The sequence below is a fragment of the Propithecus coquereli genome, unplaced genomic scaffold, assembly GCF_000956105.1.
Source record: "Propithecus coquereli isolate 6110/MARCELLA unplaced genomic scaffold, Pcoq_1.0 Scaffold57, whole genome shotgun sequence".
Classification (NCBI taxonomy): domain Eukaryota; kingdom Metazoa; phylum Chordata; class Mammalia; order Primates; family Indriidae; genus Propithecus; species Propithecus coquereli.
The window spans coordinates 4266878-4289735 of NW_012151618.1; the positions used below are offsets into that span (position 1 = coordinate 4266878).

Below are 22858 nucleotides of genomic sequence, written 5' to 3' on the forward strand. Positions count from 1 at the left end.
AATTTAGAAAATTGAGATTATCTGGCAAAATCGAAAGGCTAGATGGAAGACCTCAAATATCTCTTCAACTTGGACTCCCTACTATATTAATAAAAAAAGTAGGGCTGAGAGGACATTCATTCTCCCTCCATGTTCACGTTAGTGTTAATACTGCAGAGAACAGGAATTTCTAGAGGTATCAAGATATTCTCCATACATGGTTGTAGCCGTTGATGTCTAGGCTTTGTATAGTTCACCAAGTTCTCATCTTGATACCTTTTCAAAGCAACATGGAGGAAAAAAGTCTGATGCCTACTCTGGAATGTCAAGCTGGCAGATTTTTCTTAGGAATTTCTGCTTTCCCTTTAAAACAAGACCATATCTCTAATAAATAAAAGTCATGAAATATTAGGTCTTGTGTAAATTCACGGATAAAATAAACCTCTATTTCCATAATTATTTAACTTTATTTCTAATTGGAAATTTAAAATTTTTCTATCAGTGAGGTTTAATTTTTCCTGAGGCAGTTATAAACCTGGCTTTTTGCATAACCCAAGTAACTAACTTAAATTGTCATGATGTATTTATCTGTTTACACTCTAGTCTTCCTATACCAAAATATAACCATTACTTATGTGGATGTTGTGAACATATTTTGCCTCTATTACTAAATCTTATATAAACATATAAGAAAAAACAACGGGAAGAATTTGCCATTTAAGGATGTGAGCAGAAAGGGAAGAGGGCAGAATCCTTTCTGATGACCATGGTTTCCCATTTTACCAAATAATGCTATGGAGAAATACTCTAATAGCAAGTTAACTTCAGCATCAAATTGGTATTAACTGATCAACACTTAAGTGCACATATAGTAATAACATTCATCAGGTGTCGGGCGGATGGGAAGGGGGAGAAGGGGATGGGTATACTCACACCTAATGGGTGCGGTTTACACCGTCTGGGGGATGGACACACTTAAAGCTCTGATTTGGGTGAAGCAAAGGCAATATACGTAACCTAAACATTTGTACTCCTGTGATATGCTGAAATAAAAAAATAAAATAAAATAAAGAATAAGCATTACCTGAAAAAAAAAAATACAAGTTAACTTACCTGGACCCACTTAGGTTTCTGGAATAGCATACTAATGCTACAGAAATGTTGAGTCCCTCAAGCTGCTAACTGACCTACTTCCCTCCTTGAAATGGAGTTTCACACTTTAGTGTGGGCTGGCAGGTTATGCTGCAGCTGCATAGCTTCATGGATGAGAATTGTGTTTCCATCTGTGAGAAAATGCATTAAAGGCTTGCTTCTTTACCTTAACTTGGAACACAGTTTATGGATTCAGATTTCACATTTTGCTAAGGGTACATGATATCTGAAGAAAACTTTCACATTTTTTTTTTACTTTTTGTATTTATCATGGTAACTTTTCTTTTCATAGCCATGTTCACTGCCCACTTCCAATGAGATTTCTCCAATGTCCCCCAGACCTGACTGGAAAAAGTCAGTATCTTGATGAAGCAGATATATTTTACCTAAATCCCTTAAACTGGTTACATAAAGAGTTTCAGGATGATGCATCATTGCCTACTCACTTGATCATCTTCAGCGTTTTGGAGGAGGTAAGTAAACATGAAAAAGAAGGAAGCTCAGTATTTTTATTTACCTCTGGTATAGCAAACACTCAGGTAAATAGACATAACCTTTTTTATGGTCCCTTTCAACCCCCATATTTGATAATTGGTCTTTTCCTCAGTCGAAATTAGCCCCAGTTCTGTAACTATCAAGATATTTTACTTACCACAAATTAATTCTTTAAGAAATTTTATTGTTTTATTAAGAAAAAAGTTATAGAGAAGCAATTACAATAGGCAATTCTAAAATTCACCAATGAAACAGTACTCAGCAAAATGTAGCCTTTATTTTACTTAAACATTTATTTACTTCTAGGAAATAAGCACTTTCCTAATTTCAAGCAATTATGAGAGAACTGCTGTTTTCTTCCACACTCACTTGCCCGAGGGTCGAATTGGAAGTCACATATATGTCTATGAACGGAAATTCAAAGGGAAACTCAACTGAAGATGAAATTCTGAACTGTTTAGATCCTTCCTACAGAAACTGACATTGCTGAATGGAAATATTTAGATACTGCTTAAATACTTTAGTAAACACTGGGTAAGATTCATGGAACTTGGAAAAAAAACACTATGAACTGCTTTACCAAATATCACTACTGAGGAAATAAAATATCACATAGTATAAAACCACATATTAATATAATGCCAGATTTTAAATAAAGACCTTTAGTTTTCCTCATGGTGTAGTTTTATTGTTTCCGCCACAATATTCAGATGTGCAAGAAATTTCACAAGAGAACAAGTCAGCAAGCTCAAAAGAGGGCAGCAAATTCTTCACAAGTCAACGGGCTCTTGAACCCACAAAAAGACAAGAAGCAAATATAAGATTATAAAATGTTAAAGATGAAATTCCATCACAATGTACTTTTTTCAAGCTCTACTGCAAATTTAACACAAACATCAGTGTTAATTACACTTTGTCATGTATGATTTGAGCTTACTTTAAGCTCATACATTGAAAGGAAGTCTCATTTCATGCACAAAATCTGCTGCATGCCTGGCTTCCTTAATAAAACTACTGTTGAACATTTCCAGTGCCAAAAAAATTCAACAAAGCTAAACTACAGGAAAATGCAGTTAGTAGGCTTTTGATGCTTCTGAGTAATAATATAAAGTCATCAAACTGATACTTAAAAATGAAGGAAAAAAGACATTGTCATCTTGATAATTTCATCTTACATCTTAGTTTTAACACCAAACATTGTAGAAAGCATCCATGTCCCTTACAGTTTTCTAATTTAACTTAATCATGAATTTAATATTTAGGATCAAAAGGTAATTGCCCCAATTCTATTTCAAGATTTGCCATGTATCTTCCATTAGTGCGACCGTATTTATGCCATTTACCTTCCCTTTTACAAGGCTGTGGCTGAAGATGCTTCTGCTCTTGTTTTCGATGCCTGGCGTTTTCAATATTTACCATACGTTGCTTTTTATCAGGTCGACTGAAAGCAGTAAACACATTTTTCATCTATGTTAGAGTTCAATTTATTTAAATTAAAAACAATTTTAATGTTTTCCTCCATTAATCTATTACCTGAACACTGAAAAAAGATGTTAAATTAATCTGAAGTATAATTCTAGTATATCTATATAAAAAAATTAAGGATTCAGTATTACACTTTTTTTTTTTTATCCTATAGCAAAGAAAAAATAGACAAATATAACTGTCCTGGCAAAAAAGGGAAACATGCAACATAAAGAATAGAAATGTGACAATAAAATAATGAGATGTGTTTCCATTATTTTTCCTCCTTTCCTATAAAAATCAATCCCTCCCCACTGGCTTTATCCCTCAGCAGAAATATATACACATCTCTTATAAACAAAGCAAAGCAAAAGTCTCTTAACTTTTTCTCTTACAACAAAAGTTCACAAACAATGTCTATACTGCTTTTTTAAGGCCCTATGATCAGGCATCTTTCACTACTTCACTATAAGTCCATACTGCCATTAATGGCCACCCAATTCCCAAGCCAAGAAACATTTTTCCAGCCAACTTTTTTAAAAGCATATGACACATTTAAATATTTTTTGAGTTGACCTTTGGATTTTCATGGTGCCACTCGTCCTCTCAGCCTCCTGTACAACCTGACAGATGTTTATGTTCCCCTAGGAGTCTGATAAATACCTCCAGCCTAGACTATCTACACTTACACAAAGAGTCTGGGCACAAGAGATGGCCATATAATTAATTGCCCACTGACCCTCTACACTTCAATGTCAATAGGTACTTCCAAATACTCATCTCCAATTCCTCTGGCCCAAAACCTTCTGGTATTCTCTATCTTAGTGATACCACTATCCAACAGGTGACCCAATCCACAAATCTAGACGTCACTGTTACTTCCTACTTCTTTCACAAGAAATACCATTTTACCATCTGTTCAACACTATGTCCTCCTTTCTACTCCTACTACTATTGTTCCAGTTCAGGTACTCATCAACTCATGCTGGTATTGTACTGACTACCTTCTAGCTTCACACCTTTCCCATCAGTCCTCCAGGCTGCTGCCAATACAGTAGTCCCCTCTTATTCACAGTTTTACTTTCTGCAGTTCGGGTGGTCAACCGCAGTCTAAATATGTTAAATGGAAAATTTCGGAAATAATTCTTAAGTTTTACACTGTACACCCATTCTGAGCAGTGTGATGAAATCTCATGCTGTCCCACTCTGTCCCACCTGGGACTTGAATCATCCCTTTGTCCAGTGTATCCACATTACCTGCCCATTAATCACTTAGCAGTCTTGGTTATCAGATCCACTGTTGTGGTATCACAGTGTTTGTGTTCAAGTAACCCTTGTTTTACTTAATAATGACCCCAAAGTGCAAAAGTGGTAATGCTGGCAATTAGGATATGCCAAAGAGAAGCTGTAAAGTGCTTCCTTTTAAGTGAAAAGGTGAAAGTTCTCAATAAGGAAAAAAAATCTGTATGCTGAGGTTGCTAAGATCTATTACAAGAACAAACCTTCTATTTGTGAAATTGTGAAAAAGGAAAAAGAAATTCATGCGTAGTATATATAGGATTCTGTACTATTCCTGGTTTCAAGCATCCACTGGGGTTCTTGGAATACATTTCCTGAAGATAAGGGGAGACTACTGTAATCCAAAATACTTATCTCACCCCACTCCAAAATTCTTCAGAGGTTCTCCATGGCCTACAGGACAAATCCTTTCGCATAAAGTAAGGCCCTTCATGATCTGAATCTTCCTTTATTCATTGCCCAGCACTATCCTGCTTCCTTAAAGTAGTTATGTCTTCACATCTCCAAGTCTTTGCAAATGACCTTCCCTTTGAGTGAAATGCCCTCCCCCAACTACACAGCAAATTCTCATTTCTCTTTCAAAAGTTAATTTAAAAACCAAGTTCAGTTCAAAGGCCACCTCACTATATGAAGCCTTTCCAAACATCTCCAGCCAGCCTGAGGCCACCATATACATGCCTCCATACCTTCATTTCATTTCTTTTATTTAACTAGCTTGTAAGTTCCTTTATAGCAAAACTTTTTTCATTTGTTTCCTCAAGGCAGCCTCAGAACACTTTATTCATTATAGCACTAGATATCTGCTTAATGACTAAAGACACCAGAATCAGTCTCATTATTTTATAGACACATTACATTTATTCAGAAAGATATAAGTATCTCAAAGGTAAAAAGTGAAGCTAACATTTCAAGATTAGGCAAGTTTCATGTTACAGAACATAGAGCTGGTAAACAATGGATAAAAAGTTATTATGAAACACACAAATTAGAATTTCTGGCTTGCCAAGTTTGCCTCTTTGATCATGCCTCTACTTTTACCAACAATTCTATAATAAGTATTTAAGTATCATAATTAAGCTAGTATATTCAATGGACAAATGGAAAGAGATGGGATATTAGAATTGTTATGTATGAGCTCTTCTGATTTCAGAGTAAAATTTATGTTGTTCACTCCTAGCTTCCTTAGGTGAGTAAATAAATAAAAGATTACAGGAAAATAACTTCCCTTAAGGTAATTATCTTTCATTAAAAATACACTTAAAAGAAACAAAATATACCAAAATAGGATTTATATATCCTTAACTGATTTTTAAAAGTCTGATGTTCTATCGACTGAGCTACCCAGGCAAAAAATTGATTTTTAAGGTAGAAATTAAATCAAGTCCAAATGATTATGTGACATGAAATTTTCAGCTTCTAATAGCTATAATTTTAAAACTCAATTTATTCTAAATTCTCAGTGGCAATAAACCATATCTTACAAATATTAACCTTTCAAGAAATTCATCAAATCAAAATGCTATCCAATCTACGAATGTTAGAAACTACTATAATAACATGGTTTTATGTAAACCGACCTGGGTCCATATGGAGGGGAAAAAGTTTGACCAAAGAAGTGTCTATAAATATATTCATCCAACTTCTCAAACACTCCATCATTATCTACTTGATATTCCTTCATGTCTTTAAGATAATCTTTAACATCATTAACAAAGTCAGTGAAGAGCTTCTGATCATGTATAAAGACACCATTTAGGAAAAAATTATTGATAAAACGATCAAGTTCTTTCCAATGATGAAAGGCATCCAGCTCTTGTAATAAGTACCTTTCAATTAACCGTCTAAATTCATCTATCCTTACAGGATTCACCACTGTATTAAAAAGGCTCATAGATTCTTGTCGAGCACATTCAAATACACCAGAACACGCCTTTCTAAAAGGGTAATTTTCCCTACAGTCATGCTCAGCAGTGCATTTCTGTGAATTTGTATTTTTTCTGAATTCTTCAAAGTGAACTGGCTTCTCTTTCCTTCCATCTCTTTGCCTAGTAGGGCCTCTACTATTCTGGTTCTGTGTAGGTGCTTTATACTGTGGATGTAAATAGTCACTAAAAATTGTTCTTGATTTTTCAGCTGCAGCTTCTTTTGTAGCACCATATCTTTTATTACCCTTTTCATCGAAGATATTCTTGGTGGTATCTTTAAAATGTCTAAAGGTAGATTTCACTGAATCTGAGAATTTTTTCAGATTTTCCTTCACAGCTTCTTTAGCCTGCTTAATTTTTTCTTTATGATGCCTCACAAACTCCTTGGTAGAATTCTTCATGGCATCAAATGTTTCCTTAACTGAACCGAAAAATGTTTCCTTTGACTTATTTTTAGCCCTGTGGTTTCCTCTACCCCCTTTCTTTTTTCCATCACCTTCTTTTCCATTTTGTTCTTTTGCCTCAACATACAGTCTTTCCCACAAATCAGAACGCTGCTGTTCAAAGTTAAGCTTCCGCTCCAGCTCAGTGAGTCTTTCCCGTAAGATTGCTATTTCCTTTTGTTCAGTTAATACACTGGAGGAATCTGAGTTGCCATGTGACTGACTGGCACTTAGTTGCTGGAGTTCCACCCTTAAAGTCGTGGTTATTAGTCGTTCTCTCTCCAGTTCCCTCTTTAGCATCTTTGCTTCTGCCAGGAGAGTCTCCCTTTGATTAAGGAAGCTGTGCTTTTTCTGCTTTTCCTCTTCCAAATGCTGCTTAAGTTTCTGATTTTCTTTAACTAATTCAGTACTTGTTCCTTTATCTTCCAATATGCTAATCTGTTCTCTTAGTTTACTTAACTCTTGCTGTAATGAAGACAAGGCTTTTTCTTCCTTCTCCAAAGATTTTCTTAAATGCTGATTTTCCATAGCAAGGTTCATTTTCTGAGTTTCAAAGGACATCTTCTCTGCTTCAGTAAGGGTCCAACATCTTGCAAGGTTGTCTTTCAATGACTAAATTTTTTTGAAAGAGAAGAAAGAAAAATGTCAACTGCTTTAAAAGTGGTATTTAAATCATTAAGATATAACACCCCATAAACTTTAGTGGCTATTTCTACAGATACTGTCCCCTGGGTAGTATAAGGTTCATATGCAAGAAAATGCTTAGCAGACAGCTTCATCGAATTAAGAACAATGGCATGGTGGAAGAATTTAAAGACAGGGAAAAGTTAGCTAGAGCTCAGTTTCTCCCTAATAGGATTTTTAAAATAGCAATAGGGGTACTTTTGATTACTGTTTCCTATAATCATATGAAGTTCTTACTAGTTTCTGGGCCCATTTATAAAAATTAGAAGAAAAGGGGATAGCTCCTCCATCTTTTGACCACAGGACTCTCTTCCTGAAAAGGCTCCTAAGGAATTTAGGCAGGAAAAGGCTTTTCTGATTCTTGGAGAGAGAGATTATCTTTTATAAAAAGTAAAATTACATCTAGAGCTGATTTCAGGCTTCAAAAAATTCTGTTTGTAGTCAGTGTACCCTTTGAAGGAAGAAACATTTCAATAATCTTAGTCCTATTTGAAACATTTTAGTCCTATGCAAACTAACATTTCTAGTAAGTGCAAGTAAGTCATAAATTCTACAAGCACATTAGAGGACAGACTGAATCTTGGTTAACATTTAAAACCAATTTCCCCAATTTTAAGTAAACTTCTGAAGTGATTGTAACCCCAATTACAGCAGCTCTATAATCTGTAAAGATTAATATAACTCTGAAGAGTAATCTGTAGATTACTATAACTCTGAAAGTCAGACAGAAACGTGATAGAAATCATGTTCCGATAGGCTTACAGAATTTTACTGAAGTTCCAGGTATAGTCTCAACTGATCAGATTTTGCTTGCACACATATGTATTAGTAACACATTTTAACCAAAAACAGTGAAAAATTAAACAATATGCTTCAATAGGTGTTATAGCATTATCCAGTCAGTTAAAATATCTTATGTATAAGTCTGCCAAATGATACTTAAATTTGGCTTAATTTATCGCAAACATTATGGTTATCACATTTGAATCAGACCAGTAAAATTATCTGGTTTCAGAAACAAGCAAAAAAGAAAAAAGAAAGAAAGAAAAAAAATCCTTTAAGAGAATGGCACTATTTTACACTTGAAAGATAACTATCTGAAATGTTTCTTCACTTTCTGGCTCATTAATCTTCAGAGAACAAATTAAGATTTAAAATTTAAGCGCAGTCATTTCCTCTGCTCTACCTACATGAGAGAAAACAAGGTTCTTCTACCCAACAGCAGTGAACTGTGTGGAGTAGAAGAGACTTCTGTAGCATAATCTTGCAATGCACAAGAATAGGAAGCCACAGGGTGATGGAACAGTACAGCATTGCTCATCCAGTAACATGATCTTTAAATAAGGGATTGATAAGCAGATCCTGAGCAGGTCTTCCCAAGAGTTTCAACATCTGATGCACACTTAACAGTTAGAAAAACTACACTATTTATAATTAGCTGCAGTAGTATCCCTCTGAAAAAATACAATTTGGATATAAAGTGGTATTCTGTCTTCCCAAGAAATATAATCATAACCTATAAGGGAGGCATACATAAATTAAGTGTGAAGGAGATTGGGGGGAGTGGAACGGAAGGAAAAAGCAGCAACTTACTTTTCTGTCCTGAGCTTATCTACAACCCTACACCATTCCTAGGAAAGAACTAGATTGGAGACTAGCTATTTTGCTGATCCTCATAAATCCATGAAGATGTGAGGTAACTGGACAAAATGAACAGTAAAGTCCTGTTAGATCTAGGTGAGTTTTAGGTAGAAAAACATCACATGCACCCCTTCCATCAGAACTAACAAGAAACCAATAAAAAGGACTGGCCATTTCCCTTGATCAAGGGAAAATCTTGGAGAAAATATAAAAACCACAACCCTTGGGGCTGGGCGAGGTGGCTCACGCCTGTAATCCTAGCACTCTGGGAGGCCGAGGCAGGAAGATTGCTTGAGCTCAGGAGCTGGAGACCAGCCTGAGCAAGAGGGAGACCCCCGTCTCTACTAAAAATAGAAAGAAATTAGCCAAACAACTAAAAATAGAAAAAAATTAGCCAGGCATGGTGGCATGTGCCTGTAGTCCCAGCTACCCGGGAGGCTGATTGCTTGAGCCCAGGAGTTTGAGGTTGCTATGAGCTAGGCTGATGCCACGGCACTCTAGCCCAGGCAAGAGAGTGAGACTCTGTCTCAAAAAAAAAACAATACACACACACACACACACACACACACACATATATATATAAAAATATATAACATATAAATAAAATATATAAATAAAACCACAACTCTCATTTTTCTCTCCCACTGACTGAAAATGTTTTGCTTAGCTCTGTGAAAATAATGCTAATAATAAAATGTCTATATACATATATTAAAATGTCAATTTTAAATTGCAGTTAAGAATAAGGGCTTTGAAGTTAGATGCTTGGAATCAAATTAGCTCTGCTAATCTTACCCTTGGGAAAGTTAACCTTTCTGAAACTCTTTCCCAGCTATAAAATGAAGTTAATAATTGCTTAATTCATATATTGTAAGAAATAAGAGAAATACTTGTATGAGGCACTCATGACCTATTATCAATCAACTATTATCAGCATTATTACTGGTTTACTAACCTGCACTGTACATGTATCTAAATAGCATAATTATTGGCTAACAATTGTTTTTAATATTTGTTAGTGGTACACACCTTATAATCTATAAAAGATTCTTGTTCCTGTTGACATTGGGAAAGATAATCCTTCATATCATTCAATTCATCTTCATGTATTTTTCTGACTAACTGTTGACGCTTCTGAATCTGAATTGTTCCTAAAATGAAAATTCTTATTAGGTATAACACAAATATGATTACTAATACTTTAAAATACATACAACATTTAATCTGTATATAATCTAACTATTTAATCTGGACAGAATCATTTTCTTAAAGTATCAGCACTTCACAATTCTTTAAAAATTCTGATTATAGGCTGGGTAAGGTGGCTCACACCTGTAATCCCAGTGCTTTGGGAGGCCAAGATGGGAGGACTGCTTGAGGCCAGGAGTTCAAGACCAGCCTGGGCAACATAGCAAGACTACATCACTATAAAAACTAAAACAATTAACCAGGCATGCATGGTGGCTCATGCCTATAATCCCAGTTACTTGGAGGGCTAAGGTGGGAGGATTGATTGCTTGAGCCCAGGAGTTCCAGGATACAGTGAGCTATGATCACATCATTGCACTCAGCCTGGGCAACAGAGCAAGTCCCTGACTCTTAAAAAAAAAAAAAAAAAAAACTTATATAGACAAAGAATAAATAAGTGAAAGCTCATGATGTCATTCATCAAATGGTGGTGGGATGTTAATTGTAACATAAATCAGCCCAACTGGGTTAATTTTTCAAAATATTTATTTAGCAATAACCCAGAAACATTTAAGCAGTTCACTATCTTTTTGATTAAAACAAGCCAGCCTGTACTTCTCTAACAAAGATAACAATTTATATAATGTTCTTATCTTACTATGTTGAAGGTGCTCAGCTTTGATGTTTTGAGGGGATATTTGAAGTACAGAAAGCATTTCAGCCTCCCTTACAGAGAAATGAACCATGGTGTCTTTTCAGTTTATAAGTCAATAAGGGAAAATGAAAACTTTTTCTCTCTTTTGTAACATTTTGCCTAAAGGATATAAAGCACAGCACAGAAAATAATTGGCTCACTGTGATTATGGACCATTCTCAAAGCCAAATCTGTTAAGAATTCTGCAATGTTAGATCTGTACTGGAGTTAGATTTGTACTGGAGCTCCCCTGTCCTTATCCCAGCAGTGATAAAGGAACCCTAAACCAACTAGGATTCTCTATATTTTCACCCTAAAATAATCCTTCATATCATTCTTTTTCATGTATCTTTCTGATCAAAAGTCAAAATGTTACTTTGCCAAAACATGCTGTTCACATGCTGCTATATGTTTCACACAGGAGGGGGGAAAAAAACCACTAAATCAAAAATAAGGCAAAATGCATTCAGCAACATTAATCCTACATCTACTGAGTGGGCATACCACTCAGTATGTACAGATATCACAGAATTTTATAACAAAAAGATGTAATGATAGCTTATTATTTCTTCCCTTACTGCTATAAAAATTATTTTTTAATTTCTTCAATACATCTTGAAAAATACTAAAAAGAAAATTTGCCAATTTACAGACAACTGTTAGATATTCTAAATGGTAGTTAACAGCTATGATACTCTGTGTTAGAATCCGTTTCCTCTCTTTAAATTTTCCAATTTATAGAAAGAAGCATGGCAAACTTGTTTCAAAATTACTCAAAAAAACTCAGATTATTTTCAGATATTGAAAGAAATTGATCTATAATTCCGAGAGCAACAGAAAACCTTTAACCTTCTATTTCAAACTGCTAATAAGATGAATTCCTTTGCCCACTGGAAAATAACCTAAAACTGTGTTGTTGTTTTTTTTTATTTTAGCCTATTATGGGGGTACAGATGTTTAGGTTAAAACTGTGTTGAGATGTGAATTCAAGATACTATTAGATAGCATGTTCTTGATGGCTGTCTTAATGTGGCCCTTTTCAGTCTCACTAACTAATCATTGGGTTTTTTTCCTGCATATTCAGCTGCTTAACTATAAAGTGTTACCACACAAGATACAATCTTGGCCTTCTAGTCATGCCTACAAATGCTGCTTATCTTACCACATTAACCCATTGTCAGTTTTTGCTATCATTCCTGTAAGACTTCTCATCTCATCTACAGATATAGTCCTAACCTCTCACCAGAGCTTCCGGCGAATATATCCAGCTGCCTGTTGGGCACAGTTTTGGGGCCCTTGTGTGTGTATGTTGCGGGGGAGGGGAATCCAACTTCAATACCTGCCCCAAACCATTTTAGAATAAACTGGGTCTAAACAAACCAAACTATGCTTACCATCTATTTACTTTATCATCTGGCAAAACCCTTCCTCAGTAACTCCTAACTCCAAATGTGATGCAGCTAGCACACTTCCTAGAATGTAATAAACGGCCATTATCCCATGTATCAAGGCTCAGACTCCTATTTTCCATTTTTCCTTCAGTGTCCCTTATATTACCACCTTTCTCTCCATCCACACTGTCACTACAATTGTCAAGGCCCTCATAACTAATATTTGGATTACAAATCTCCTAACTGTTCTAGTTTTTCCCATACCACTTACCTTCCTGCACTTCTTTCCTCTAAAATTACTGTTGTCAGGTCACTCAATAAATCACACTCACCTACCAGATTCCGGTATGTCTTACAATATATAATCGATCCTTGAACAACACGGGTTTGAACTGCAGGTCTCCACTCATATGCAGATTTTTTTCAACCAAATGGCAGAGTCCCATCACACATGGAGGGACAAGTTTTCCTACATGTGGCTTCCCCATTCATGGGACTTGAGTACGTAGTGGATTTTGTTATTATGGGCGCACAGGGGAGTGTCCTGGAACCAATGCCCTACCTATACTGTGGGGCGGGACGACTGTAATAGCACTCCACCTATTCCATTATTTCTAAATACATATTCTGCTATAACCTAGGCAGTCTTCTCACTGCTCCCAAATCCAAGTTTACTTCTTCCTCAGGTTATCACGTTCTCTTCGCTGGAATTTTCTACCTTTCCTTTGGCTTGTCATAAGCTTACTAAAGACTAGACCCAGCTTAAATCCTACTACTTTCAGGATGATTCAGTAAGTATATTCTTTGAGCTGTAATTCATGTCTGTGCTATATAACTTAGCATCTAGTTATACTATTACATTGTCTGCTGAAGAGGAAGGCAGCCTATCAATATTTAAAGCAACTCCATGAAAAAACTAAATCAATTGAATTCCACTGATGATTTAGAATACAGTCCACAAGGAAAGACAAGAATAAGAAAGATTGCTTCATACGTGAAGAGTTTTTTAAAAACTTCTGGAAGCACTTTCAGAGCCTCCAACACGCCAAAAACCTGGAGTACACTATTTTACTATTCTTAGTCATGCTAGCTTTCTCTTCCAGTATAGATCTGACACTTCAAATTTATATGGAGCCAAGGCTGACAACTGTTCTGAGTGATTCATTTAATAGTATGTTTTTGTTAAATGATTATAAAACAAATGACTATGGGATGCAATGACTGACTTCACTGTGAAGATGGATGGGAAATTCAAACTGCTATAAAATCAACTCCAAAGAACATTGAGATCAATGCTGGAATTAAGAAAAAATGGGATGTCCGTTAAGGAGTGACTTTGAAAAGTCATTCAGGTTAGGTTTTGAATGTTTCTTAAACCAATCTCCTTACTATATAGACATACTTCATACTATATCATCCAGGCTTTTCATATTCTAAAAAGGCTAATATGAAAAACTATAGGAAAATGTTTTATTAATTATAATTAAGTAAATTATACTAGTTACCAAAATCCTAAATAACAGAGAAGTGACCTCACTTTGGAAAGTACTCCTCCCTAAACGGATCTTTCTACAAAATATTCAAAGGGCATGCAAATGGTGAGGTTTTAATGCAATTTAGATTAACATTAAAAGTCACTATCCGGTTTTTTTTATATTTACGTAAAAATTTTTATAAATATGGAATGCTTCACGAATTTGCATGTCATCCTTGAGCAAGGGCCATGCTAATCTTCTCTGTATTGTTCCAATTTTAGTATATGTGCTGCCAAAGCGAGCACTATCCAGTTTTTAAGTAAGAAAAAAAGATTAAGACCTTCTCCTTCATTTACCTTCATGTTTACTTGTGGGGGGAAAATCATACTCAAAGAACATATTGATATATTTGCTCCAGCTAATCAATAAAGTTAAATATATATTTCAAATCAAATTTCATTACAACAAACCTCGAGAGGATGCAAATTTTAGTATTAAATTCAGTATTAAATTCAAGCAAACACCCATCAGGAGTCTACATACTATTATTAATATAAATACAGTAAGAAACACATTTCGTTAACTCTGACTTTAAACAAATATTGTCTTCCGTAAGTTTATTCTAACATCACACTATGTTGAGTAATTTCTCTTTTCCACAAATTGACACAGGGTACACACAATTCTTCAATCTTTGCATAAGAAACACATTTTTGGAAGGAACTAGGCAAAACAGAAAGTTAAACTGTGGATTATGTATGCAAAAAAATCTAAAAGTAGTTAAAATAAGGTGAATTAAAATTTGTAAAGTTTATAAAATCTAAGACATTTCTTTTTAATGTGCCCACACTAAATTCCAATACAGCAAAGAGAGTGAATGTTCAGTTCTCAAATACTCCTGCCTTTGTACAAACATATACCTTACATAAGAGATTCAACGGTGAGGCTCCTAAACGAAAAAACAACAACACATAGAATGCCTTCCTCTTCTCATCCAGAAGGCATAATGGCTTTGAATTAATAAAATAATCAACATACATAAACGTTAACAAGCTTAACGGAGCAAAGCAAAAAGCTTAACTAAAGACAGACAATTCTCAATTCATGTGAACCACGGTAGCAATAATGAATGTTACAAAATATGATACTTACATGAAACCTCAAAGTAGAAATAACGAGGACTAATTATTTCAACATTTCAAATGTAGCTATTTCAACTGAAATTTAAATAATCCTCCTAATAAAGTCACAGTTCAAATTTGTTTAACTGTGATTCTAAGTTAAAATAATTTGCCTCGTGGTGAGCATTTCAGATTTTCAATCTTCAATCTTTTAACTTTAAAAAAGTCACAAACACACGTTAGTAATAATCCTTGTATTTCTTAAATTAATAATTACTGCCTCATTTAAGTGAAAACAGTTTTGTGAGATAGGCAACACCCACTTTCCAAATGAGAAAATTGAGGCTCAAACTGGTTTTTAGTTTTCAAGGTCATATATTTAATTGATGGCATTGAAAATGGATCCCAGAATTCCTCACTCTTAGTGACACTACACTTCGTAATCAGTTTACATGTAACACATTTTCAAAAACTTACCATAGAAATGTCCAAATCCCATGCTGACTGCAATCACTAAGGCAAGTATAACACACTTATTGAGACCACTACTGAACTTGCGTTTACTCAACTCCTTAGACGGTTCAGTTTCTCGTGCAGTAAGTAGCTGTTCTTCAGATTCTGAAGTAGAAACAGTCTTCTTCCTGGCACGGCGTCGTCTAAAGGCAGGACTGGGCTGATTACTGGTTTCATCACTACTTGATTCATCGTCACTAGGCTGAGATGAAAATACTATTTTAAAAAGAAAAATGTTGACATTTAGGTATCAAAAATTTTGGAAAAGCTTTCCCAGTAAATATGATTTAGAATAATCAATGCCATCCCTACATGCCTTTTGACACAAGACAGCCAAAAACAAAAACCAAACAATACAAACAAAAACACCAAGTTTTCAATTTATCAACACAAAGCCAAAACATAACTGGGATACATAAGAATCTGATAATCATACTACTCTGTGCTTTAAGAGACCATCTATATTTGGTTTTTTTTTAAATTCCCCTTGTAGTTTAAACTATTAGAAAGAACAATCATTGATTCTCATAGCCTATTAAATTTCATTGCTATTAGAGGCATAAACAAGTACTATTTCTGGAAAGAAAAATAACCTCTGTCTCTTCATTTAATTTCAAATAGAGGTAATTTAAGGGACACAGGAAAGTATAGCAGCAAGATCCTATGATTTACAAAGAACAGTAACCACCAAAAGTTTCCTTGGGTGTCTCTGGTCCCTAGTTTCATTTCCGTCCTATTAGCCCATGATCAAGGTTCAAAGTACTATAGTTTAACATAGGTTTCCAGAAGTCAGATGAGCCCTTCCCTTCGACTGCCACTCTTACTAGAAGGTTATTAATTTTACCCTCTAGTAAATATGTCAGCATGAGGAAGTGACACAACGGCTATCTCCGACATTAAGGACTAGTCTCGTACTGCTCCTTTATGAATGGAATAGTGAAGAACAACAAATCAGCAGGGAAAAATTGCACGAGAAATGTCAAGTCAGGGAAACATATCCCCCGGAAAAATCACCTTCAGTTTTTTCCAAATGTGTAATTCTTTAACACTGTATCAACAACCTATACGTTGACACAGAAGATTAAATAACTCACCAATAATTTCCACAAACTAAGGTAGAAGAAAAGAAAAGCACTTTAAAAAGTAAGGATAAAATATGAACCTGAATTTAATACAAAGAGCTCCAAAACAACAAACATTCATGCTCCAAAAAAGCAAAACAGTTCTTCAGAAGACAGGATATATCCATGCCACAGGAAAGCTGGTGACTTAGGTTAGGCAATACTTTTTAAAGATGGATCGTGGAGCATTCGGTTCACTTCCACACTTACAATAAACAAAAAGACAGAAGGCACTACTGAATGAATGAATATTCCTAATATTTAGGGATACAGATGCCACTGAGAGATCTTTTGGTCATGACCCTTATGCCCATCATGTTTATCTGGTTATTCTTGATCACTAGTTTTTCCAAGATGCCGTCGCCTCAGGTGTGAGGTTACATTTCTTGGACAAAGAGAAAGAAAGGAAGACTTAAACAAAGCATTACATAATACAAAGGCATTCATGATCATGGCTGGAGTATTTAACTCAGGCTTTGACATAAAATTAAGATAGGTAAAGGTAAAAATAAACCATTTATAAAAGTTCTTTAAAATAAATCTTCAATTCTACATTAACATATTGCCTTCATTATATATGCTAACAAACCAGCATAACCCATATTAACATAGTCATGTTCTTGTCTGATGCTTCCATCTTTTTTAACCCATACATATAACAGATGAAATATTTTGATTTTTAATTTCTTTTAAAGCTTAATTTGACCCATAGTCCAAGATGCAAGCAAGGCAAAGGCATGCAATAAGCTTGGCCAGCTTTTTTACAAGATCAATTTTGAACACCTGTTTCAAATATCACAGATGACAACAGGTATCTTTAAAGCACTCAGTAAATAATAAATGTGACTTGGCACACTCAGCTCGAGAGAAGCTGGTCAGATTTAGTCACACCACCTTGGAAAGCGAGTTGGCTAGGAACATGGTGTTTCAGCTGATCATCCCATCCCCAAATGCATTCGGGAATCTTCCACAGCTTCTCCCACCACCTTTCTTTTGTGAATAAACAGGAAAAAAGATGTATAAAGCTTTATTATAAGGAATAAAAAGGAAAAAGAACTGAAAATACTTATTTTAATTATCACTTAGCATTGTTATCTGTATTAAATTAAAATGTAAAAATCATACCTTTTTAAAAACATACACAATACAAACTTCTCTACAACTAATTTTGCTTTTTGAGGGCGGAAGAGAGGTCATATAGAGGAAGTAGGTAGTGTTCTTAAAGTACACTGCCACAAGAATCTAATTTAGTAGAAGAAAAAAACTGAAATTAAAATCCTATAAAATGAAGAAAGGAAAAGGAAAAAACAAAATAACTAAACAATGGGTAGCATGAAATTAATAAACCAAGAAAAAAATATGGGGCTAAAGGAAAGAACAAAAACTCTCAGCAACTGATTTATATATAATGTTTTCAGCATAGTCCAAAATTTCATCTTTATTTTTTAACACTTTGTTTATTGAAATAATTAATTTCTGTAGAGGAGATAACAATGGGTAAAAATACACTTAGTCAAATATTCCTCTTAACTGAGTCTGCAAAATTCCCAAGAAGTCCAAGTTCAGAAAGGAGATAAACATTAGAATACTAGTCTTAGAAGGCCCAATTCCTAAAGAAAAAAAAAAAATTAACAGTGTATAGATTCTTTCATGTCTTCTATGTCAGTTTCTTACATGTCTGCCTGGACCCTTCTGCAGTACTCTTTCTTCAAATTAACATTTGGCCCATGAATATTCTCAAATTAAACCAGGAGGAAAGGAGGGGACAAAAAGACTACTTAAATACAGCACAAATCCTGGAGTCAAAAAAAAAAATATATGATGACCAACAAGGATTCTAGAATCAATGATATTAAGCCCTGGTGAATAAATATATTATATACCTGGAGTCCCCAACCCCCAGGCCGTGGACCAGTACCAGTTCGTGTTAGGAACCTGGCCACACAGCAGGAGGTGAGCAGCCAGCAAAGCTTCATCTGTATTTACAGCCGGCATCACCACCTGAGCTTCGCTTCCTGTCAGATCAGCTGCAGCATTAGATGCTCACAGGAGCGCGGACCCTACTATAAACTGCACGAGAGGTATCTAGGTTTTTCGCTCCTTCTGAGAATCTAAGGCCTCATGATCTGAGGTGGAGCTCAGGCGGTGATGCTAGCGCCGACAAACGGCTGCAAATATAGATTGTCATTAGCAGAAGGGTTTGACTGCACATCCTGAAAACAACCACTCCCCCACCCCAAACCCCATTCCCCAGTCAATGGCAAAATCGTCTTCCTTGAAACCAATCCCTGGTGCCAAAAAGTTTGGGGACCGCTGCTATATACTATGTATGCAATTTTAGTAAGTTTTCCTCTGACCAGGAAGGTTAGATGAACGTTTAAATAGTTGAAGGAAGTGTTTTCAAGCTCTTGTTTATAGGCAAACTACTAATACACTAACTGAAAATAACTCCTCATTAAATGAGATAGCCAAGAATCTCTACTTGACATTAGCTTAAAGTAGAATGACAGAAATTCTATTAGCTGATTCTCACTGCCAAATGTAAATATTAAAGAAGGGAAAAAATCTAAGAATATTATCTAAATGCTCCTGTTTTTTCCACAAAAATAGGAAATTTTTGGAATCACTAGCAGTGTTCCAAGTTGTCTCTTCCATAATTCGCCCCTGGTTATAATTGTAGGTTAATAACTGTGGGTTAAAGGTTTGTATCTTATGGTATTTTACAGGAACTTTATGCCTAAATATTTATATCACCTTGAAAGATGTTATTTATATACATTCCTAAAACTGAGCCGAACAACTGTGGAAAAGAATCAAGCTCAGCAACTCACACTTTAACCTCCAAATGATCCTGTCTGAACAATGGGCATTAACTGCATTAAGAATGTGATTTACAATAGGGATATTTTCATAACAATCTAAAATGAAAGATTAGGTCTCCCAGCCTGAGCAAGAGTAAGACCCCATCTCTACTAAAAATAGAAAAAATTAGCTGGGCATGGTGGCATGTGCCTATAGTCCCAGCTACTCAGAAGGCTGAGGCAGGAGGATCCCTTGAGCCCTGGAGTTTGAGGTTGCTGTGAGCTAGGCTGGGGGAACACAGCAAGACTCTATCTCAAAAAAAAAAAAAAAATCAGGAGTCAAGAGCTTTGGGAGACTGCTATATTGACAGCACTTTGGACCCTGTCTGGCACATAGTAGGTACTCAAATATTTGTTGAATGACTAATAATTGAATGTATCTGAAAGACTTCAATATGAATTTTCTTTCACTATTTCTATAATACAAAATGTATACTATTGTAAGCAAAAATATTAACATCCTCCTACTTTTAGGTAGCTCAATCTTCTCTTAAAGATTTAAAAACCACCAAATGCATTTTGGAGCATTTGAGATTTTAACAAATCTCCTTGAAGAAATTTTGTCTTCTATTTAATGATAAGAGATGGCTATTGTTATAGCAAAAGACTGCCGTGTTCTAGGTCACAGAGTCTAGGAAAACACTAAATATAATAGATTTCACAGAAAAGAAATTATCTTGAGTTTTACTTAAATATATTCAAAACTAGAGACTTATGGTTAGAAAACAAGGCACTATATAAAATATGGTAAATATAACTCCTTAAGTTCTTATCAGTGTATTTTTTATCCTTATATAGTTCTTACCAGTTTCTGGCTGACAGAATGCATACTGGCTGCTAGAGGAAGAGCCCATGTTAAAGTCTTCTGGATTCTGTGCTTCTTCAACAGTGATTACTTCTTGATTTCCTATTTCTTCTAACTTTGGCGGCTCAAGGGTAACAATATCAGAATCATCACTGGCAGTTCCAAAACAGACATTGTCTTCAGATGACTTTTCTTCTTCTGCCTGAAGTATAATTTTATAGATAGAAAATTGAATAATTTTTTAATGGTCTTATATTTTCTACATAGTTCAAAGTAAATAATGGTACTATTAGGGTATTTTGAGGTTAAAATAAAAGATATGATTCCTGACCATTAGTAAAGAATTATGCAATAGTAGGTTTACCTTTTAGTTTGAAAATGCTATCAAACCACTTGGCAACTCTCAGAATTAGAACAGACCACTGCCTTCTCCTAGTGGGCTGCAGAAGCTGAGAAGCCCACCTTTGTTCCTAAATAATCATAGAAAGGAGAGAGTTCATTTCTCTCACAAGTCCCATGGGTTTATTTGAACATAACTCTGGAGGTTAGGGAGCCCAAAAAGACTGATTAAACTTTTCTGGTTATGTATGTAATAAACTCCTACAGCTATGCCATGAACTATTGTCTGAATGTGTCCTCCAAAATGTATTATGTTGGAATGTGATTGCCAATGTAATAGTATTAAGAGGTGGGGCCTTTGGGAAGTGATTAGGTCATGAGCGCTCCTCCCTTGTGAATGTGATTAAAGCTTCATACAGCGCCCAGCCCTTTCTCATTCCTTCCACCATGCCCTCTTGAGGATACAGCAACAAGGTGCCATCTTGGAAGCAAGAGAGGAAGCCCTCACCAGACACCGAACTTGCTGGCACCTTAACGTTGGACCTCTCAGCCTCTGGAACTGGGAGAAATAAATTTCTGTTCTTTATAAATCACCCAGTCTCAGGTATTTTGCTATAGCAACACACACAGACAAAGACACCATGTAAAGATCATCTGGGAATCAAGTAAAACTCCAAAGGACAACATGTAGTTTGCTATCAAATTTAAAACTAAATGTCATTTTAGACTGAACCATAACAGCTTAATTTCTTTTTTTTTTTTTTTTAAGGAGATAGGGTCTCATTTTGTGGCCTAGGCTGGAGTACAGTGGCGTGATCATAGCTCACTACAGCCCAGAACTCCTGGACTCAAGCGATCCTCCGGCCTCAGCCTCCAGAGTAGCTGGAACTACAGGCGTGCAATACCACACCGGCTAACTTTTCTTTCTTTCTTACTCACTTACTCACTCTATGTATGTATGTATGTATTTAGTCAGTTAGTTAGTTAGTAGAGATGGGGTTTCACTATATTGCCCAGGCTGGTCTCAAACTCCTGGCTTCAAGTGACCCTCCAGCCTAGCCTCCCAAAGTTCTGGGTTAACAGGTGTGAGCCACCATGTCCAGCCCTAACTTTAACCTTTAAACTGACCAATCGGTAGAATTTTAAATAAAAATTGCTTATAATTCAAATAGAAATGGAACGCACAACTGGAAATGGAGGCTTTAATTAGCATTCTCTAAGGATACTGCTTATATATTCACAGGGTAAAATAAAAGTTTACCTCAATTGCTGACTTGGTTTCTTCCAAAGCTGGATAAGCAGTTTCTCCCATTAACACTGTGCCATTTTGGCTGGTCTCTAACATAAAGCAAAAATCAATACAATTATTTCTTGATTTAAAACACTGTTGACTTTTTGTAGTCTGCATATAATCTGGGTAGATAAAAATCTATTCTCAATATGTTAAAGTGGATTTAATGAAATGTCACATACAATTATAAAAAAGTCACTCCTCTGGTGCTAATAATCATTTATTTGAAATTGTCAGGAGATAATTTTAGATACTGAACTGAACTCATTTAGGACCTACTAAGAACTCAAATCAAAGCTCCTTTGAGTAAGTAAATAAAATCTCTGCCTTACAACACCAAATTACTTAATCCAGGTGTTTATAAAAAAAAAACCCGTTAATATGAAAGATCCATTCTCAGATACCTGGTGGCGCAATTCCTGAATTCTTAAAAGTTCATTCAAAATTCCTAAAGATATCACCATTCTAATGGCTGTCAATACGTGGTACTATAAGAATCAAAACTACAGCTTTCAAATTATAAATGATTTACAAAACAAAAAAGTGCTTTACAATAAAAAATAAACTATAAAAAACAAGCACTCAAAGAACACAGAAAAACAAAATAATGTCACTACAGAAGATACGTTTTATAAAAATCTCCTCAAAGAAAACATGCACAAATAGGCTACTGAGTTCATAATATATTTTTAATGAAAAAGAATATAAAATGTTAATAGAAGTTAAAAATATTAAATATAATAAACATAAATTTATATACAAGGAATGTATACCAAATGTCAACAGCAATTATTTCCAGATAAAATAATTATAGGCTATTTTAAATTTCTTGTGCTTACTATTATTTTCTCCCTACCATGAACATGAATTTCTTATACAATTTAACCTCTTCACAGAACAGGACAAAAGACATTATTATACCCTCTTAACAGCATCCATGAGGTTAGGCAGATTATTATTTTATTTTATTCATTTCA

At 35.1% G+C, this 22858-nt stretch overlaps 2 protein-coding genes across 2 annotated transcripts in view; one reads left to right on the forward strand and one right to left on the reverse strand.

The window, feature by feature from the left end:
* The window catches only part of PIGB (phosphatidylinositol glycan anchor biosynthesis, class B), a 28974-nt gene extending 26676 nt beyond the window's left edge, over nucleotides 1-2298 (forward strand). Inside the window, exons 9-10 of the mRNA XM_012658025.1 lie at nucleotides 1364-1604; nucleotides 1933-2298. Of these exons, the coding sequence (XP_012513479.1) occupies nucleotides 1364-1604; nucleotides 1933-2064 (373 nt within the window). The 3' untranslated portion in view covers nucleotides 2065-2298. The remainder of the gene's footprint in view (nucleotides 1-1363; nucleotides 1605-1932) is intronic.
* Nucleotides 1885-22858, reverse strand: part of CCPG1 (cell cycle progression 1) — a 48180-nt gene continuing 27206 nt past the window's right edge. Inside the window, exons 4-9 of the mRNA XM_012658063.1 lie at nucleotides 21852-21928; nucleotides 20252-20453; nucleotides 15429-15680; nucleotides 10112-10233; nucleotides 5967-7369; nucleotides 1885-3067 (exon numbers count right to left, since the gene is read on the reverse strand). Coding sequence (XP_012513517.1) covers nucleotides 2878-3067; nucleotides 5967-7369; nucleotides 10112-10233; nucleotides 15429-15680; nucleotides 20252-20453; nucleotides 21852-21928 — 2246 coding nt within the window. The 3' untranslated portion in view covers nucleotides 1885-2877. The remainder of the gene's footprint in view (nucleotides 3068-5966; nucleotides 7370-10111; nucleotides 10234-15428; nucleotides 15681-20251; nucleotides 20454-21851; nucleotides 21929-22858) is intronic.